Raw genomic sequence first — 21,002 nt, forward strand, 5'->3', positions numbered from 1 at the left:
GAAAGCCGGTTGGAGAAATTACAGTCACACATACAACACTAAGTCTCCCAGATCTTCGAACTACGGCGAGAACTTGGAAGGGTTGGATCGGAAGAATGCATCTTTGGAAGAGCAGTTGAAGAGACAAAAAGATTTTGGGAAGAAAATATGGGGCCTTGTCGGGAGTTGGATCCATATTCGTTTGTTGATGTTTTCAATGCGGCAGCGAAGTCGATTCAGGATTTTGCTAAACCCTTGATCTGTCTGATGAAAGCTTCATGCTGGGATCTTGACCTCGCTGCCAACTCCATTGAAGAATCAGTTGTCTACTTGAAAAGGTCCCACAAGATATACGCATTTGAATCCTATCTGTCCCGCAGAATGTTCCATGGTTTTCGCCCCACACTCCATAATGTGGACGATATTACAAGGTTTAAAGACCCATTTGATGCTCTGCAGAAGAAGGAGGCAAGTAGTTGCAGGTTTTTCTCTCTTCATCCCACTCATCTTCGATTGTTCCAAGGGTGATTGTTCATCTGAATCTACTCCATTTCAAGAATAGAAGCAAGAAATAGTGCAGAGGTTGAAACCTGCAACTCTTCCTCTCCAAATCGTTTGGGGAAGATGAGTTGCAGGTTGTTTTTTTGTTTTCAGATTTTGGTGGAGTAATGGGTAGTAGATCTGATAATTGATGTAGTTCTCACACTCCATGTGCTTCTGCTTTATGGTTTTGAAACCTGTAACTCATTTTCCTCAATTTGTAGGTTTTTTTTTTTTTTTTTCTTTGTAAGGGTAATTTTGTCCATTCATCTTTTTTTTTGGGGTTTTTCTTAGAAAGGTAATTTCGTCGATTCAAGTCTAATTTTTAACGGTGCTAGTCATGAACTGAAGGAATTGCTTTATTTGTTATCATTTGAAAACCTCATGGGATATGCAGAATTTTCCAAAATTAGGAGGTGAAAATAACTTTTCGTCAAACTTCGGGATGGTATGTATAAATTTCCCAAAAAAAATTGATAAAATATTTTTCAATATTATAAATTAATTATTATTTATAAAAATATTTTAATATATTATAAGGTATTATTCAATTACCGTGAAATTGGTCGTCCCTCGTTGCGCGCATGGGTCGAATCGTTTTCCTTGCTAAACGAATAAGAACTCAACGAGTAGTCTAAATTTTTTCTTGAAAAAAACCTTCTGCGTCTCCTTACCAAGTTTCAACTGCCGTCGGTGTCACATTCTTCAGCTTCTGCTCTCCGTCTATTCATATAAACAGGTTCATATGAGTTCAGAGAGAGAGAGAGAGCGTTACATTTCACCGCCTCGCCTTCGACTTTTGGGGGAATTTTATGATCTATAAAGTGAAGATTCGTTCATGCAGAGATCCTTTCCTAGTTCTCTACAGATCTTGAGCTTGGCTTCGTTAATCGAGAAATTGAGTAGTCTCGAAAGAAATTATAAAATTTAACGGCATGTAATGTGTGAAAGTATTTGCTGCTTCAGCTTTTGGTTGGGCGTTAGCTTGGGTTTTGACTGATATGGATGATAAACCAGGATTTAGGTTACCCTTATTGATAATCCAGTGTTATTTTTGGAGATTGTGTATGTTTGAAGGGACTTGAGTTTTAAAATACCGGGGAAGGAACTTGGGATCTTCTTTTCTGCTATCAGTGGGAGAGGTGATTTTGGCCCAGTTGTTTCCACGAAAACATGTTTTGGAGGAACCGTGGAAGGGAAAATAAAGTGACTAATGGCGGCCCTCCTTGTGGGCAGGTTCGAGTGCTTATCGTTGGAGATTCAGGTGTGCTTTTCGTTCATTTGGTTTTTGAATTCCAGATTGAATCTTTAGATGGCTGTATTCTATGTTCTCTAGCTGTTGAGGTATCAGATGTTAATTGTTGTTATTCTCATGGCGAGATCGGGTAAGTGAAATTTTACTATAACTTTGACACTAGTAATTGCTGGATTTTCCTTTGGTTATGTTTTTCTATTATATGACAGTAATTAATAACTATTTCCGTGCCATTTATTAAGAAAATTGAAAGGTGTTAAGAATCCAACTTTGATATTGGTCTTAATGGAAAAGAAAGAATACTACGATAGGTCATATTAAAAAAAATTGATAGTGGTATATTAAAAAGAGGTATAAAAAAGATTAGAAAACCTTTTTTCCAGTTAATCGAACATTTATTAGAACAAGAGAGTGAACAATAAAAACAAAGTAGTTAGTATAACTAAAAAGTGAAATTATTTCACATTTTCCAGCAATAATGGAAGCATACTGATTACATTGGGATGAAACATGCTATAAATGTGAAACTAACTATTATTTGAAGAACCTCACTTTTCTTCCCATAGGTCCTCCGTAGGCTTTGTGCACTGAAACCCAGAACCAGGGTCTTTTCAGTTTTCCCTCACAAGTCCGTGTGGAATCATTGGCGCTATATGATTTCAACTGGGAAGTTGCCTGTTAAGGTCAACATGTTGTATGCTTTATTGGAGAAGTAAAAATTAGAAGCTAATTGGTTATATTAGGAGCCACTTCTTTGAGAAATTGGTACGAGTTGTGCATTGCCAGGTGATTTTATTGAGCTTTCATGGAATTGGCATTCTGCTCACCTTGGGGTAAGGGCAATGGAGATGCGTATTTGTTGCCACTCTTTGGTTTGTATGGGAGCCATACCATTCAAAAAAATTTCATGGTAGTTCTCATCCAACTCAACATCATTTGCAGCTGGTTTTTTAATTGAGTTTCCACAGCAGTCTGATGTAGAGGTTGTCATTGATCATGTATGAGAGATTGGTTTGTGGATCAAGTTAGTCCCCCATTTGTTGGAGATTTCTCACTTGAAAATCCTTTCAGATTTCTGCTTTACAAGTTCTGATAGTTTTTCAATGGCACTTAAGTATTGGGTGCATCTTCACTAATAGAATTGATACTACAGTTCCCCTCCCCCTAGCCACCATGAGTGTAGGAGAATCCAATAGAGCTGATATCATGGTACTGATCTTGGATGTTGATTCTGCCATTCTCTTTGCTTTGAGAGACTTGTGGAGAAAAGCAACTTTTATCATGTGATTGGCATACTTGTCATGGCATCTAGGTGACCCAAGGCGTTGGAGGGGGCCTAGACGCAAGGCGACACCAACAAGGAGATCAAAGCATCCAAGGCGCCTGAATGCCTAGGTGACGCCTTTGAAAACTATATTGATGGATTTGATGTTTGGAATCAAGATCCAGTGGCGATCAAGGGGCTTGAGCCTTGAGGTGCAAATTTCAAGAACCCTAGTAGAGAGTCATATGGGTATTAATCATTCAAATTTACATCAGACACTTGGGCAGGAATGCAACTTCTTTTAGAGCCAGTAATTTGCCAACAAAATAAATGCTATAGTTACTTAAAAGTAACTCTTGCTGATCTCAAAAGGGGGTATAAACCTTAAATATGAGTGCCTGGAATTTAGGAAACGAAAGGTTGCGTCCCAATTTCTACATTGTTTGTAGATGATCATTTATTTTAGGGTTTGCCTACTTCAACTTCCCAGCACCAGGAGCTCTCTTCCAAAATCTGCTTTCCTGCATGACAAAGAAACAACTTTTTTTGGGGGATATGCAACAAGAAAGTTTTTGTTAATGAGGAATAATAGCAACTACAAAGACGGGCTGTCAGCACACAACATCATTATTCATGAGACTGGCAAATTCAGATGATTCAACAAATATGGAAGAGCTATTTTAAGGATGCAAGGATGTATTTTTCGTATTTCCTTCTACCCCTCACGATGGCAAAAGTTCAGATGATTCAATTACATTTGAAGATTTATTTCAAGGATGAAATGATGGATTTCTCTCTCCCCCCCAACCATGCAACCCCATGAACCCCATGAACCCCCAAACCACATAAGACTATCAATGCAGAATCGATCTCAACCAGGGAAGAACCAGTGGGATATCAATTGCAACAGGATCGCAATAAGGACAAATCAGTATTGATAACATAATTCCTAACACTTTTTTTTTTTTAACATTTGAAAGAAGAAATAAAAGGATATGACCAAAGCTTCACCACATGGCCTACGGGAGTGGAATCACCACCATACCCAACCTGTTGATTCACCACTACAGGGTTGTCTCTGCATCACCACAATGACAAATTCTGAATTACTACAAACCACTCAAAGGCATAAGTGAAATAACTCATTCATTCCATCCCTTTCTCTATTACAGCAGTACAAAAAAAAGGGCGTACCCAGTGCATGAGGCTCCCGCCACTGTGGGGTCTGGGGAGGGTCATAATGTATGCAGCCTTACCCCTGCTTCACAGAGAGGCTGTTTCCAGACTCAAACCTGCAACCACTAGGTCGCAATGGAGCAACCTTACCGTTGCACCAAGGCCCGCCCTCTTCTATTACAGCAATACGATACTTAAAAAAATGAACAAAAACAAAGAAATAGAAACTTACTAACGTGGCTATTACAAGAAATAGAAAATCAAATCTTTAGCCAAAAGAATATTTCAGCAACCAAATCTTTTAGATATTCTCCTCTCCACGCAAATCACATGGGGTCCACACTCTTCATTCAATTTCTAGATGCGCAGGCCATATTATAGGCAGAATATGGGCCTGAAGGTGAACCATAATATGGGCCTTGTTTAACTTGAACCATGGGGCTAAATAGGGGCATGATTGGGCTGGGCCTTCTTCCTTCTACGCTTGCATTGTACTGCATCACTATCCCTCGAACATATCTTGGATGTAGGACCCCATGCTTTAGCCAACTCATTCACTCCTTGGTTTCCAGTGGAACTAGCAGTTCAACTGTGAAGTGAGGTATTGAATAAATCTGATGCATTCATAAAAATGCCCGGGTTACTTAGAACGGTCATTTATCTAGTCAATAACTTTTGCTGAATCTCCATCAATCATCACCTTTTTTTCTCAGCAGGCAGAAAAGTATCCCAGTTCTCCCCTCAGCCACTTTTTAACGGATGATTTAGAGTCTGCTTTTGTTTGAATGGCTGAAAGCGTGGCACTGGCAGACCAAAATAGTTATGACAAGACTCTGACATCAATTGTCATTTTTATTTAAATTCTTGACACTCATAGCAAAAATAGCTTTTGAGATCTATATGTGATAATTAGCTGAAGAGGAGTGTTAGGAGTCGTAAATCAGATTCGGAGTGCATAGCATTCTTTTGCTTAGTCTTCTCATCATATGCATAAATGTGGTTGTGATGTGCTCTACAGATAATAATACCAGCTAGGAGGTCTGTTAGGCCAAAACTACCCTGATCGTGCCCTAAACTGCTCTGATCATTTAAATGTAAAGATCGATCAAATTGTTTAGACAATATGCTGGATTAACATTCAGGATAGTGTATCTCCAAAGCTGGGATACCACTAAAATATCCCCTATATCTCTGCATGTATATTAACTTTAAATATATATTACTTGTCTGGAGGATGGCCTTCTCTTATCTTCCTATCCTGTTTGGTTTTTCCTCTGAAGTGATTTAAATCTTAACTAAATTGCTGATTTGGGCCATGTCTTGTTTCAATGTGGTTTTTGTACCTAATTTTGTATCTACATCATTTGTTTAGCATTGGAATTGAACTTTAATCTTCTACCTGCTGGCAGGTGTGGGGAAAACTTCACTTGTTCATCTAATTGTAAAAGGTTCCTCCATCAGTCGCCCTCCTCAAACAATTGGATGTTCAGTTGGTGTGAAGGTGACTGTTAATATTTCTTATCTTCTTTGAGGCAATTAGGAGTTATGGCCAGACTTAGAACTTTCTCTAATCTTCTCGTGCTTCTGTTATGCAGCATACCACTTATGGAAGTCCCAGTAGCTCTTCTAATAGCATTAAAGGTGATGCGGAGAGCGATTTCTTTGTTGAACTTTGGGATATCTCAGGACATGAGCGATACAAGGACTGCCGCTCACTTTTCTATTCACAAATCAATGGTGAATATACTAAGTGATATTCTAATCTCATTTGCAGCTGAATGATACAATGGCAAAATTATAATTGAAGAACTGTTTCTGTAATCTTTTTGAAAGGTTATTTGAAACCTTAGTATATATATGTAAGGAAAGAACCGGTGGCCTATCACAGAGTGAATAACACCGTTCATCGATCTTTTACTGTTTACATAAGACCATATGGTTAATTGCACATTTTGTTTCAGCAATACTTAGTCAGGACAGGAAGTCAAATTCCTATGTCAAGTATTTGATGCACGTTCCCTGCTGACTGCTGAGGCTTGAGGGGTGGGTTGAAAGGAGTACATTTATTGGGTCCTGGCTTGGAGATCTCCTGCCCCAAACCAAGTCCAGTTAGATTACTGATGCATTGCTTTAGATGGCAAATCTAAATATGATGGATGTTCCAGAAGGTTATGTGCACTAGGTATGGTCGTGTTTGGATGAAGTAGGGTTTTCTGATGAGCCATTTGATGGTGGACAAACCTCCCCCTCCCAAGAAAAAAATGTTACTTATACATAGGATGCAAGGGATAGATTGTTTGCCGTTGCTTTCCAACTTAAGCAGTTGTTTTCTTTTTAATACCTATTCACAAGTTGGTCCACCTTTGATTATTTAATACTCTGTAAAATAGTAAATTACAATTTCTTTTTTTATTGATATCTTCAGGTGTTATTTTTGTTTATGATCTCTCCCAAAGAAGGACAAAAACAAGCTTGCAGAAGTGGGCAGCAGAGATAGCAACAACTGGAACGTTCTCTGCTCCTCTAGGATCTGGTGGGCCTGGTGGCCTTCCTGTCCCATACATTGTTGTTGGTAACAAAGCTGATGTTGCTGCAAAGGAAGGAATTAGAGGAAGCAGTGGCAATCTTGTTGATGTTGCTCGCCAGTGGGTTGAAAAGCAGGGTTTCCTTCCATCAAGTGAGGAACTTCCTCTGACAGAAAACTTTCCTGGCAGTGGGAACCTTTTTTCTGTAAGTAATTTTTTTATATAAAATATTTTCGAATCTTACCAGCCTTGTGGTGTTTAAGTGCTTGTTGGGATTGATGATGAATGATCTAGATTGAGTTACTTCCTAGCTTATGAGTTAGTGAAATAGAGAGAAGACATGGATTCAATGTATATTGGTCCTCATCCACTAGCATAATGTGGGCCTGCTATGTTCGGGTGCTCATCAGTTGCTTGGGTTGCTAGTGGAACCACCCTGTTTTCTGTACTTTGGTTATAGGTGTGCTGTTATGTTTTTGATAGAACTCAATATTCAGCAGTAGAAACTCTAGTGGTGCTCGACAAGAATGGTCATCTTTTCATTGTGGTGATTCTGATTACTCACATTATGCATATTACCTAAGGGCAATGGTTCTGCTATTTTCTCGATGTTAGAGTCTAATCTTGGTTCAAATTGAAAATCTTGGCTTCGTCAATTTGACAACAATAAGTTCTGAACATGGCTTTGTGTTTGAGTTGTGGTATTTAAGAATATCAAAGGAGAACAATTCATCACTTTTTAAAGGACTCAAGGCTCTATAACAGTTTCACCAATCCTTTTCACCACAAAAAATCCAGAGAGCAAATTCCCTTTTTCCCCAGTTTCTTTTTAGTTTTCAAGCAAGATTTTTTTTTTAATAACTATTTCACGCTTTTATCTGAATCCTGAAGAGAAAGATAATAGCTTTGGCACATTGACTGGATGAGCAGCTTCCTCTACTTCGGACTGAGATCTTGATTGGTGGGAAAATGCTGAATAGGGTATTGAAACTGGACAGTCTTTGGGTGTATGGATCAGCTTTTTAGGGAAATTGGTGGGCGACATAATTTAAAATTGATTTGGAAAAGTATATAACCATTTGGGATGGAATCTTTCCCCAAAGTGACCATGGTGATGGGAGGTCAATGTGAAATGGAGAAAACGAGTTAAAGCATGTTTCTTTGCTGCTTCTTTTCAATCTTGATTAATGGAGCAGCAGGGAAGGAATTTGGATATAATAAAGGGGATTGGACAAGGGGATCCTCTGTTTTCTTTTTTACATGCATTATGCAGATGAAAAATTGAGGCTGTTTCTGCTCTTAGAGTTGATATAAAGAAATTGTGATTATTTGGGTGGGGAATGGATGAAGAAGATGTAAACGAGGGAGTGGGGTATATGGGGTTTAAGGTATGGGAAATTCAGTCTATATGCTTGGGGTCTAAAAGAGGGCAAATCCAAGAGTCTCTTCTTTTTGGGATAACTAGTGGAAGAATGGAAAAGATAAGCTGGTTGGAAAGGATATTTATCATTGGGTGGAAGGTTAGCTCTTATAAGCAACATCCTTACTAGTATCCCTGTATATCTTATTTCCACTGTGCTAGTTCTGGTTTCCATGTCTAGGCAGATGGAAAGAATTTTATCTTGAATTTTGTATGGGACGTGGTGGATGCACTTGAATTTAGTTTGTCAGGAAATGGTATGTGGTTCAAGTTACCTTCCCCTCCCCCCACCCACCCACCAACACCACCCCCCACCCCCACCCAAAAAAAAGAGTGGTATGTAGGCCAAAGAAATTGGATGGTTTGGTATTATATCTTGCACTCAAAAAGAAAAGGGAGGAAAAGAAGGGACACTCCTCGCCCTATATGTTGCGCAAATTTAGTAGTGAAGCTCTATGTCCACAGAAGGAGGTGTGTTCTCAGTTCTCATAAATATGAGGTGGGTTAGGGGGTGATTAGTTGGTCTTTTGCTATTGGAGTTTGGAAGAACAATTGTATTTCATTTCTTGGGTGGCTTTAGGATTGGCAATGGAGATGGAATCAGATTTCATGAAGAAAGATATTTAGTTGTGTAACTGGAGTTTGGATAATAGATTTCCTATTTTAAATCAGTTGGCTGGATAGGAAAATGTTTTGACAATATTTTTGAGAGAGTAAATTGTTTTTTTTTTTTTAGGGCGTTGGCTCCTCTTTTTCTATGACAGCTGATGGTCAGGGAGAATTCTTGGTGAGGTCATATTATAATCTTCTTTCCAATCTGACTGATATATAACATGGATGGATCTAAGATTTGGTGTTCAGGAGCAACTGTTTGAATTGGTGTCTTAAGCATGGCCCTTGGACTATGAATCAATTTTAAGAGTAGATGATTCAAAATAACCTGGTACCTTTCTCTGTGTCCCTTCTGGGCATTCCATTCCATGCAAGGAGCAGAAGCCACTTAGGCTGAGATGCCTTGCCGGATGATTGCGCCCAAATGCAGATTTGTTCCTTGTGGGAAAGGTGAGCAAGGGCTTGATCATTTAATGCAGTCTGCTGCTCAACAGATAATTCCCGTCGTGGATGGGAGCACTGTGGAATACTCTCGAGTTCCTTCCTAGGAAATCGCTGTATGATGCTATTGAGTCTGCCCCACCCCCACTACTTTCCAGAAAAGCTTCAGCAACTACAGGAACTTGCTATAAATTCGTTCAACATCCCAAAAGCTTGGTTCCTGCGATGACCTCTAACCAGCATTTTATTAATTAGCAAGCAAAAACTTAAAGTAAGGTCCATTCATCAGCTGAGGTAGGACTACTTGCATGATTAATTCTGACAGAATTTTGAAAGTTTTGTTCTCAAGTGCAAGTGGCTAGACAGAATTGCTGTTCCAAATTTGGTTGCTCTGTACAGGGTGAAACAATTCTTCACCTTTATTATGGAAGCTATAAGTTGATAATTGATTAATTTCTTGATTATATTATATCTGATTCTGTTGGTTATATATATGACTGCTAATTTCTGTTTAACATCTGTAGGCTGCCAAAGAAGCAAGATATGACAAGGAAGCCCTGATGAGGTTTTTCCGTATGGTATGTGCTTGCCCTTGCCTTTGCCTTTTCCGGTCTTAATTATGCGCTTATTGGGTTATCACCAAGTCTAACATTAGTTGGATCAATCATTTCAGTTGATCAGGAGAAGATATTTTTCGGATGAATTATCTACATCAAGTCCATGGTCTACTATACCAGTTCAGAGACCCTACCATTTCTCAGGAGGAATTTCGAGTGATGATGATCAATTCAAACAGAATCTAAGGTCTACAGCTTAAACTGTTTCCACAAAAGTCCTTTAATTTTTTATTTTTTTGCTTCTATATCATTTCCAAGTATCTTAAAAAAGCTGACTAATAACACTGTCAATGATTTATTTCTATAACATCTCTTTTCTCTTTCCCAACTTACATTTCTTGGAAAGAACTTACAGAAAATTCTTTCTTAATGTTCCTCTGGACATATTTTTGCTTCTTGTGAATAATGAAACCGTTGGATCTATTATAAATATTGTTAGAATGTAGGAATTAGTATGTTATGTCATATAACTAGTAATCTTGCAACTGCTTAGCTGTATGAAGTTCTTAAGATAGCTATCTATACAACTGTTGCTTCAAGATATGAAGTAAGAAAACTAGCACCAATTTACTGGGAAATAAATTCTGAAGTCAGGTGGAAATATGTATCACCAGCGTTCAAGGTTTCAAGAGATCTTACTATCCTGGATGCATGGTACCCTTTTGTCCAAGTGATGCTGAATCATTCTCACAACTTTGTTACTGCCCTTTCGCATATTGAGTATGGAGAGCTTTCTAGGCCTGCTTGTGTAAGGTGGCTCTTGCCCAGGTATAGACATGAGATTATGTGCCGATGGAGAATATCGAGCTGTAGCCCACATGGCAGCAAACTGGGATTTTTCCAAATGCTGCTACTTGTGCATCTTGTGGATGGAGAAAACTAGGGCATTGATAATTATATGGAAGTATGGAACTGGGGTACTTCATGGTGGATAAAGCAGTGGATGTGGTTATTCTAAGCTTCTAGTTGTAAAGATTAAGTATACAGGCTGAAGAACTACGCGCTAACTAGAGGATTTTTTTCTTATTTAACTGTTGTATGGGATCTGGGTAGTAAAGGCTTTCTTGTGATTTCTTTTTTGTGTTTCTGATTCCCCTTAATAAAGTTTGGACCGAGTTTCCCTCCACCATGCTGAATGGGTTCCCATTCACCGAGGGGCGGGAGAGGCTGGGAATGGGTATTGGGAGGGTATTTTGGAACATACTAAAACCCCAGGAGGGGTTTGTGAACTCTAGGATGGTGGGTGAACCGTCCTCTATGGATGGAGGAAAACTTTGTCCCTAAAGTTTTTATTCTTCAAGAAGGAAGAAGTCACATGTCAAAGATGTTGAATCAATGTTTCTTGAAGATCATGAAATGTTGAAAATAGTGTGAAATGCTATAAAACTTTTCATTGATATACCATATACCACATAAGCATATATATATTTTTTGGGAATCATAAGATCATTATAAACTAGTAGTCAAATTAGAAAACAAAGTTTTAAGAGAACATAAAAAGTATAGAGTCCTTATTTCTGGTAACTCTTCCCAATAGTAGTCTCTATTATTGAAAAATTAAAGGAAAGCAGTAGTCAGACTGTTTACACCAACTCTTAATCGAATACAAGTTTGGGCTAGATTCTCTGTAAGTTTACTTTTAACTTTAGCTTTTATGTTTTCCCATTTTTTAATTTAAATATTTTATACTAAAAAACTATTTTTTGCCCAATGAGATTATAACTAAAAACTGATTTTAACTTGTCAAATTTTTTTTTTGTTAAGTAGTGCATCTGCAGAATCAATCACCTATGTGCCCTTTATCTTTTTAACATAATTACTATTGTTACATTTTTATATTCTCTAAAAGACTTAAAGGAAATCATGGTTGGCTGCTAACTGCTATGTAATTGCAGCATGTATATGTTGATTTTGAGTAGAAATTGGTTTTCGATTTTTCTCCATAGAATTCATTCATGCGACATCTAAATGCATTGTATTGAAAATTTCGTTGCACTGTATCTTTGGTTCTCTCCTGCAACTTGGTTAAGAGTAAAATTTAAGTTGAGCCTTCAATTGACTTGGTCATTTTATTGTCATTGATTGCAGTTTCAGTGGTGACCATTACAAATACAATGCGCTCCCTCCCCTTCCGGCTCAACGCAACCTCACTCCACCTCCCACACTTAATCCTCAACAGCCAGTGTCTGTGACCGAGAATTACAGCCTCCCAAGATCTATGCTAAATGGCTCCCCAGAAATTGGCAAAACCAGATCAAAGCGTATGGATATTAATGTTTGATTTCTCTGTTCTTTCTGAAGGATGCACTCTGAAACATGAGATTTCAAGTGAAGCTTATCTGGCAACATTGGGAGGAAACAGATGTGAAATATAGTGTGTGGGTTTAATTCTTCTCTTCTGCCTTATGCTTGTAACTTTCCACATATCTTTGTTAATTCTTTTTACTGTTCCTTTTTTTTTTTTGGGGGGGGGGGGGGTGGGGGTTGTTCCCTGCTTATAGTTTGGTTGAATGTATAGTGGTTGATTTACTCATGCTCAAAGTGAAAGCCATTTTTTTGGGAAAAAAATTTATTTGTTCAATTCTTTACCAAAATAGGATATGACTTCCTGATTATGGCCAGTAATAAGTACCTGATTCAAGTTTGACCTTGAAACAGTGTCTTGCTGGGCAGCCATTGAGGTTCCTTTTGAAATTTAGTTTGACCTCTACTTTTAAAAAAGTTTGCCTGGCAGGTTATTCCATGGTTTAAAAAACTGGATTGGAAACGAAAAAATTGCCTGATTTGGATCAAAATTGGAAGTAGGTTCTGTACACTTTCTGTTTTTCTTCTTCTTTGATCACCAAAAAACAAAGAAAAGTGATGAAACTTCATTGTTTTGCCCAAATCTACAAGTTTCTTGGCATAAAAACTCTTAAAATCTAAGATCTGAAGAGATCTATTCTCCTCTTTGATTCCATTTTGTTCCAGTCCAGCTGATTCTGACCGATTTCCATTTGAACATGAATCAGAATTGGAAGGAGGCTGCTGATCCAATAATGCCTGATTTTGAGTTTTAAAATCTTGTTTTATTTCTGCATGCAAAAGCAACCAGTATTGATATTTATCTTCAAAACTAAATCTTACATAGATACCTAATAGGATTAACAATCAATGGTGGAAACACGGATCACCACCATTTATTTGCTAAAGTTTGAAAGAAATTAATTTTTTGCAATTTTATAAAAAACATATGAAAGATGGCATAATTGAAAGTCTAAGACAGGTTAAAACAAGAGCCAAATGAATACAACGTGTCATTGATCATGAATTTTTTTCTTCTACTATTTTTGCCACAAATGAGCATAGACTTCTTTTGCCATATAAGCTTGGGTAGTATTGGGTTAAATTCTGCTAAGTGGATGAGGTGAGGTGAGGTGAGCTGCCATTACATGTAAGATTCTTCCTTGTCTAGCAAAGGAATATTGAAGACCTACCAAACTAGCAAAAACGATGCGAGACCTTAAATTGGTGATGACCGATTAGACCGGACCGAAATCAATTGAACCCAACCAATTGAAACCCTACGAGAGGGTAAATAAAATATAGCTCACAAATCAGATATTTTTCAGTAAGACTCCATCTAGTTGGGACTTGGGAGTGAAATGAAGGAAAGAGAAATTAAATTATTTAAGAAAAATATGAACTTTGTAAGTATAACAACCAATGATGACCAAATTTTTGTAATGAAGTTTATTTTAATTTTAACCAAATTTCTTTGATTTAGAAAGAAAAAGATAAAAAAGATTTCTTTTGAGAATTAGGCAAATGGATTGACCCGGTTTGACAGATTTAACTAAAGCATAGATTGAGGCAAGGAATGGAAACCTGCCTGGCCTGATAATGGAGACAAGGCAGTCCTAAGTCCTAACTCCTAATATTTAATTGTTCTTCTCCTCTTCTTCAAAATTTAATCCCATATCGGAAAGATAAGAGACAAAAAATCTTTTATTAACGATGTGTCTCGCCTCAATGTGCTTGTCGTTACTTGAACAGGATCTGTTCTATAGGCTCGTACCTCTGTATCCTTAAGTTCTAAAGAGACAGGAACCTAAGTCTGGTTGATGAGACATGATTCCATCAAGCAATAGAGGATCGTGTCCATGGTTGGTTTCTAACCCTGGGTTGGTCGCACGGTTGTCTGACAGACTCTATAAACCCTTTCTGTTTTTATTTTGCTCGTCGTTAAAAACAGATTTTTCACACCTCTTCTTCCCCAGTTTTTTTTGCTTCTGCAACTTCAGCTCAGTTCCTTGGTGGGTCTTCCTTCCTAGATGGGGCTGAATAGTCACAGAGAGCATCAGCTCTGTTTGCTTAAATTACTCAATCATTGAGGAGCTCTTCAGGAACCTGTGATTGGAGGTGGGGAATTTACACTTTTCCAAGTTGTATGTTTGCATCAGTGAGCTCAAGTACTTGGTTGGTCTTCTAAGTAGTTAATCTTCATTCAAGTATAGATGGGGATGGAAACAGTGGTAGAGAGAGCATCAGCTCTGTTTGCTTAAATTACTCAATCACTGTGGAGCTCTCCAGGAACCTGTGATCGGGGGTGGGAAATTGTCACTTTTCCAAGTTGTCTGTTTGCATCAGTGAAGCTTGAGGAACGTGGTGACTTCTCCTAAAGCAAAGATAGAGATCGTCTGCTAGGCTCAGGTGAGCTCTCGATGATTAGGAAGGGGGGAAGTTGCAGGCAATTCAGATCAGAATTGGCTTGACCGATCCTGCCAATTCCCACCAATTTTATGGCATTTTGGCCGGTTTGGATCGGAATCGGAACTTAACCGATTCAATTCCCCGTTCTGTTTTTTGAATGGTTGCATGGGAGGCAGTGCCGCAGTGGGTAGAGGGAGGGAGATGCCTGGGCGGGGAGAGGGAGAGGGAGAGGGAGAGGGGGAGCTGGAGACAGGAGAAAAGGGAGAGGGGAAGAGAAATTATAAAAATGTTTTAACTCAAAGAGAAAGAGAGATGTATGTAACCAAGGGAATAAACAGGAAAATAAAAATTGGTTGCAAAAAACAATCGTAATCATCTTGGTTATAATCAAATTATTCATGTACGAGACAGAGGACGGGGGAAATGACCACCCTACCCTATGATACCAATGCGTGTATTCTCATTAGCCCCCACACACAAGGACCATGCTTCCCACCCTATATTTATAAAAATTTAAAAAATGATAAATTATAGGTAATATACTCAGGTACCTAACATTTCACATATTATGTTTAGGATATCTAAACTAGATAACATTAGTTAGATTAACTAAGATTTTACTTATTTTCGATCCTTTATATAGTTAACTTACAATACTATTCATCTTCCATTCTCAAACAAAGCTACAATTATGTATTTACAACTTGACTTCCCCCCCCCCTCCCCTAGTCCCCGCCCTTTGCAACTCTCACCCCAATACCTATCCCCCCCCCCCATGCCTGCAACTCCCAGGTCATGTCCCACCCTTGACCCATGCCACTGCTCCAGTCTCCGGCCCTTGGCCTCTACCTCGCCCTACAACATCGATGGTAAGTTGCACAGTCGAGAATGGAAAGATGAATAGTATTGTAAGTTAAATATATAGTGGTAAAATTAGAAATAAGTAAAATCTTGGTTAATCTAAGTAATGTTATACTGATTTAGGTCTCTCAAAAATAACATGTGAAACGTGAGGTACTTTTGCCATGATTTCTCAAAACGTTAAGTACCCTATCAACGCATCTATAGTTTACCTAGGAGCAGAGGGCGCGTTTGCAACTCCTACTCTGTATCTCTCTCCTTGGGGCAGAGAGGTAATTTCTTTTGAGGAAGAGATTAATAGAGAGCAAAAGGAGCTAACACACCCTCTGCTGGATCTTTATCCTCTCAGGTTCCTTGTTCAGTACAGTTTGTATGGTTTCTCTCATAGGGGGGTGGAAATGACCACTTTATCCCCTACCCAAATACATCGTCCAGCTGGGGTCTACCCCCTCTTATTAGAGGCACTAGGGAACTGTACCGGACAGGAAACCTGAGAGGATAATTTTCCCCCCTCTGCTACATTGAAAGAAACATTATCCATAAAAAAACGATTCTCTATAATTATGAGTTATTTATAAAACTTAAGAAAAGAGAGGCAATTTATATACATCAATCAAGGGATTAATTAGTTAATCAAGAATTAAAAAATGTTGTTTATCAAAAAAAAAAAAATGTCTTCCTTCCCTGTTATTTCACATCTTCAGTTAATTTTTCGATTCTTATCAATTTTGGTGGATCACATGTATATTAAAAAAAAGAAAAAGAAATTATGTTATAAAGATTTTTATTTTTAGGAAAAAGGTTACGAAAAAGATCCTATGCATCCAGGCAGTCGGGCTGCATGTGCAGTGTCAGACTCAAGGCGACACGCTTTGACCGCCTTACCCCTGCTCGGGCAAGGCGCTTGGACAGGGGTAAGGTAGTCAAAGCACGCCGCCTTGAGTCTGGCACTGCACATGCAGCCCGACTACCCGGATGCACTGGAGCCGAGTCCAAAAGGTTATACCCAGTGTCACTGTCCACAACCCTCTCACTCTCTTGCATCCTGACAATCTCTCTCCTCTAACTGTGGTCTCCCTATTGTGGGAGATTCCATCTCACATCGACCCCCTTTTTCAGTTTTTATTACCAAAAGAGGATATAAAAAAACTTGGGACTTAAGGGTTTGGTTCTGGTTTTCAATTCACAATATATAAAAATTGAAACCAAATACTTTATTCGTAACCTCAAACCAAAACCAACTGAATCACTCTATTATTATTCGGTTGTTAAGCTTTCTTTATTAGGTTTCATTCGGTTCATATACGATCTTTGTAATTTGGTTTTGTTCGATTCATTTCTTTGATTCGCATGAGACTTGAGAATGCTTCGTGCTAGCCTTGAAGAAACAAGATAAAAAATAGGAAACGAGTAGAAGTGCAAAATTGCATAAGAGAAGTGAAGAGACTAGTAGTTGAAGACAAAGGTGGACGACACAGCGGGTTTAGTATGAATGAGGTTCGGTTCCTGTTTAGTTTATATGGGTTGCACTTCATTTTAGCCTAAAAACAGATATCAAATCAAATTGAACCGAATTAAAATTCAATTTCCAAAATCAAAATCAAGCCAATTTTTTTTTTTGGTTTGGTTATAAACGGCCTATTTCAGTTCTGGTTCTAAATTGACACTCTTATAGGATCTAGGAGTATCAATCAGTCAATCTCAGTCGGTTTTGGTCAGGCCTAATCAGTAATCAGTCCCCACTGATTTAAGGCACTACGACATCATTTAATAATCAAGCCTCATCTTTTGGGTATGGATACGTTTATCTTCGGTTGGTTAATTACCGGTCCATAATCAAGATCAAGTTATTTGAACTATAATCGGTCTTTAAACCATGGTTCATAATTTTGGATCGGATTGGACGATATCGGCCGAATCAGGTGAGTATCGATCATGATCGATCCCAAGATATGGCCGATCCCAATCCAGGTTTCATGGAATGGTGGTTGGATCGGGTAACTCGCTTTTGCCCTATCCTTATCCGCTAATAGTATCCCCAACCATTTATATTACAATTCTTCGCAATCCTAGTTGGAAAAAAGACTATGGATGTGAAAATGGATGCTTTTTTGTTTCCTAATACTCGAAATTTAATAGATCTGCCCATAGTAATACGCATAATTAAAACGGTTATAAAACATGTTCTTTGTTTTTCGTCACTAGTCTTTCAAGCCACGATTCACAAATTTGGGAGTCTCAAATCCACGGGAAATATGGAGGATCTTACCATTGTTGACGAGGGAGTTGATTAAGGAAAGATTCATTCAAAGTAAACATGATTTGATCCCAGATTTGTGATTTGGAGTTTTCGCCAAAAAAAATAAAAATAAATAATAATATATATATATATATATATATATAAATTAAGGGAGAAAGTTCTCTGTCTGGGAGTGTGGCCTATGCCGGCACTCCCATGAGTCTATCTCTTTCCTCTCCATAAGAAAAGACACATTTGCCCCCTTGTTCTGAGGAGGAGAGAGATAGACACATGACAGTGCTGGCGTAGGCCACACTCTCGGACAGAGAACTACATCCCATATACTAAATAGGGATAAGATGGCAATAATGGTGGTAGTGGATGAGGTTGAGGAAGAAAGTCAATATTACCCCCGCAAAACTGTGATTACCGTATTGTTAGATGTTTTTAATTTTTTAATATTTTTTGGTTGAAAGGTCGCGGGACGTGTGTATAAATAGGGATTTGAACACGTTTCTGAAATCTCACCATCCATTAATATCATTAATTATCAGCCGTTGAATTTTCTATTTCTATAAACCTGAGACCGACTATCACCGTATTTGTCTCCTTATCCTTCTCAATAACTCTAATACAATTCCATGTGAACATATGACCTTCCATTGCAAATCATCCCTCCACGGTGACCTGCCGCTGCAACTCATTCCTCCGCTGGCGACGTCCCTCTTTTCCCATAGTATTTTCTCTTCTCTTGTCTCCACATATCCATAGCAGAGATAGTCAGAGTCTCTGAGAACATTAAGGAGTCTTCATTAGTACTAAAGACATCTAATGGTAGAATCAACCTCAAATCCACCGTCTTGCAGACCTAAACCTCTCAAAATCCAGGAACTCAAAAGAATGGCGAGCAGATTTTGACATCGTGAAAAAGAAATTCCATCACTATTCTTTCCTTTTCTTTGTTACTTTTTTCTATTTTTGATTGGCTGCAACTTCAAGTTTCAATGATGCTTGAGGATGATGAGAGAAAAAGAAGCGTTTGTTTTTAAGGAACTCTTTCGTCTGATTTTGATGGAGAAAAGTAATAGTTACGATTAAAAATTATAAAAGATAAAGACTAAGGGTAACTACGATTTCACCAAAAAAAAGTACCAAAGATTTAGAAAAATAAGAAGAAATTGGTGATTGCAGAAAAGTCTGAGGAATTTGCAGGGTAATTGCAAATCTGATCGAATTTCAGTGTCATATTCTTCTCTGCATATGAATTGGGAGAGTATTTCAAATTAGCAGATCAATTTCAAAGGACAAAAAACAGTTACCCACTTCTACATTCATCTCTTCTTCTTCCCCATTTACTCTGATCGAATCTACCCAACCTTGAAACGTACCATCCATCCTCCCTTTCTCATCTCTCAATTTTAGAAACCTATCAACAATCCCACTATTATCGCCTCTCAAAACCCTTTTGCTCACCATCGTTTCCGTTCTTTGATACCTAAATTCCACAATCCACCTGCTGATATACTTTTTCTCTGCTAAAGAGTGAAAACAGAGAAGAGAAGGGACAACCGTAGTAGCCAGGAACCGGTCAGAGGAAAAAATTTATTGAATGGTTGAGATTAATCTCATGTGAATCTACGGTTAAATGACAATACACGCATAAATAAGGTCACAGTGTTTACGTTCCGCTACCACTCACTCCTATTTTTTTGACCGATGCTAACTGATTCGAGGACCTATCGAGATTTTTTTTCCCACTTTAGATCGATCCCCAATGATTTTGACCAATCCGGATCGGTTTCGGCGTTGACCGATCCCGTTATCCAACTGGAACTGGAATACACCGGGGCTGGAAATATAGTAATACCCAAGGACAAGACGGGTATGCAATAAAGTCACTGTTTGATTTGATACGTGGCAGAACATGAATGGACTGATTAAACAATCTCTTGACCCTTCCTTTAAAGCCGTTTCACCATTCGCAACTAGCTGGAAGATTGAATAAGAAGTAAGAACCACCCGCAGGACAAACAATTGATCCAAGAAATCAAAACGTTTAGGATAAATTATACGTCACCCCCTGATTTTCAAGTGAAACTTAGATCATTTCCTGATTTTTTTAAAAGCTTAAATTGTCCCTTGAGTAAGATCTCAATATTTTAAATTAGTCCCTATCGATAGTTTTATGTGATTAAGTGATGATGTTAACTAGTTAAATAAATTTAAATCTTTAAACTATCCTTGACTAATGTTGTAAATGAAGAAGGGTAATATTGTAAATTTAATTATAATATTTTAGTACACAAGGGTAAAATAGTCTTTTCACACTAATAATTAACAGCAGACTAACACCGTTACTGTAGAGGGAGTGATTTGATTTTTAAAAAAAATCAGGGGGTGATCTAAGTTTCATTTGAAAACCAGGGAGTGACGTATAATTTACCCAAATGTTTAAAATGGTTTTTTTTTTTTTTTTGGTAAAATTTATAATGGTTCTTACCGGTGCAAAGGAGATGAAGAAGAAGAAGATTTCCCCTTGTTTTTAATCGAAAATGGGTGGAAGTTTAATTTTTCTGATACATAATCAAATGCAATATCAAAAACTTGCAACATAGAAAAAAAAAAAGGACAGAGAGTGTGAGAGAGAGAGAGAGAAATGGGAAGAGAACCCAATCTTGAATAGAGAAAAGAATGCCAAAAGATTCTTGAATCTGTCAGGTAATTCAAGAATTCAGAAGGTTTAGAAGTAAAATTGCTCCCTCACACCTATTCATTAGGATCTGTTTGAAAGTCGAAAGGCTGAGTGAAATGGCGAATTCATCATTCCAGCCCGTGAGTTTCCTCGGACAGGCTAATGCTCTGATGAGGAAAAACTTGTGTTACCAGGTTAGATTCTCTATAGATTTTTTTCCTTTTTTATTTTTTTGTTGTTGTGGTTTAAATGTATTGATTGCTATAATTCATCTTCACAGAAACGCAATTTAGGGATGATCTTGAAACTTCTGGCATTCCCAATCATTATGTGTTTGCTGCTTGCTCAAATCCAGAGGATGATCAATACATTTACAACTAAGATTGATGGACTATCACAGTGTCAATGTGATTGTTCCAACCCAGAGAGAATTTTGAAGCAATGCGATCCAGAATGTGTCACCAGGACCCTCTCCCCCACCAATAAATGTCCCATAAGAAAACCAAGAAGATGGCCACCTGTATTTCAATTACCTGAAGAGCTAGGGGAAATATGCAAGAAGATTGAATCATGTCCTGCAATATTGCTGCTTACTGGTGCTAACAGATCATTAGTAGAGGGTAAAAACAAGTGCAACTCATTTCTTAATTCTCAGATCAGGTTGAATGAAATCCATTGCAGAGTTCAAT

The 21,002-nt window shown here is 38.1% G+C and overlaps 1 protein-coding gene, 1 long non-coding RNA gene and 1 pseudogene across 2 annotated transcripts; all 3 read left to right on the forward strand.

The window, feature by feature from the left end:
- Positions 1–1,288: 1,288 nt before the first annotated feature.
- LOC122648887 (small GTPase LIP1-like) lies at positions 1,289–12,288 on the forward strand. Its single transcript, XM_043842182.1, has 7 exons — positions 1,289–1,783; positions 5,624–5,715; positions 5,810–5,951; positions 6,640–6,944; positions 9,737–9,790; positions 9,886–10,016; positions 11,918–12,288. The coding sequence occupies exons 1-7, from the start codon at positions 1,693–1,695 to the stop codon at positions 12,108–12,110; spliced, it is 1,008 nt and encodes a 335-aa protein (XP_043698117.1). The 5' UTR covers positions 1,289–1,692; the 3' UTR covers positions 12,111–12,288.
- A 1,558-nt stretch (positions 12,289–13,846) lies between these two features.
- Positions 13,847–14,019, forward strand: LOC122649289 (annotated as a pseudogene).
- Positions 14,020–20,170: 6,151 nt separating this feature from the next.
- On the forward strand, positions 20,171–20,740 carry LOC122642045. The gene is made up of 3 exons (XR_006330007.1): positions 20,171–20,183; positions 20,451–20,507; positions 20,594–20,740. It is a non-coding gene; the product is annotated as an uncharacterized LOC122642045 (long non-coding RNA).
- The last annotated feature ends 262 nt before the right edge of the window (positions 20,741–21,002 follow it).

Source organism: Telopea speciosissima, chromosome 1, assembly GCF_018873765.1.
Source record: "Telopea speciosissima isolate NSW1024214 ecotype Mountain lineage chromosome 1, Tspe_v1, whole genome shotgun sequence".
In the NCBI taxonomy this organism is placed as follows: Eukaryota; Viridiplantae; Streptophyta; class Magnoliopsida; order Proteales; family Proteaceae; genus Telopea; species Telopea speciosissima.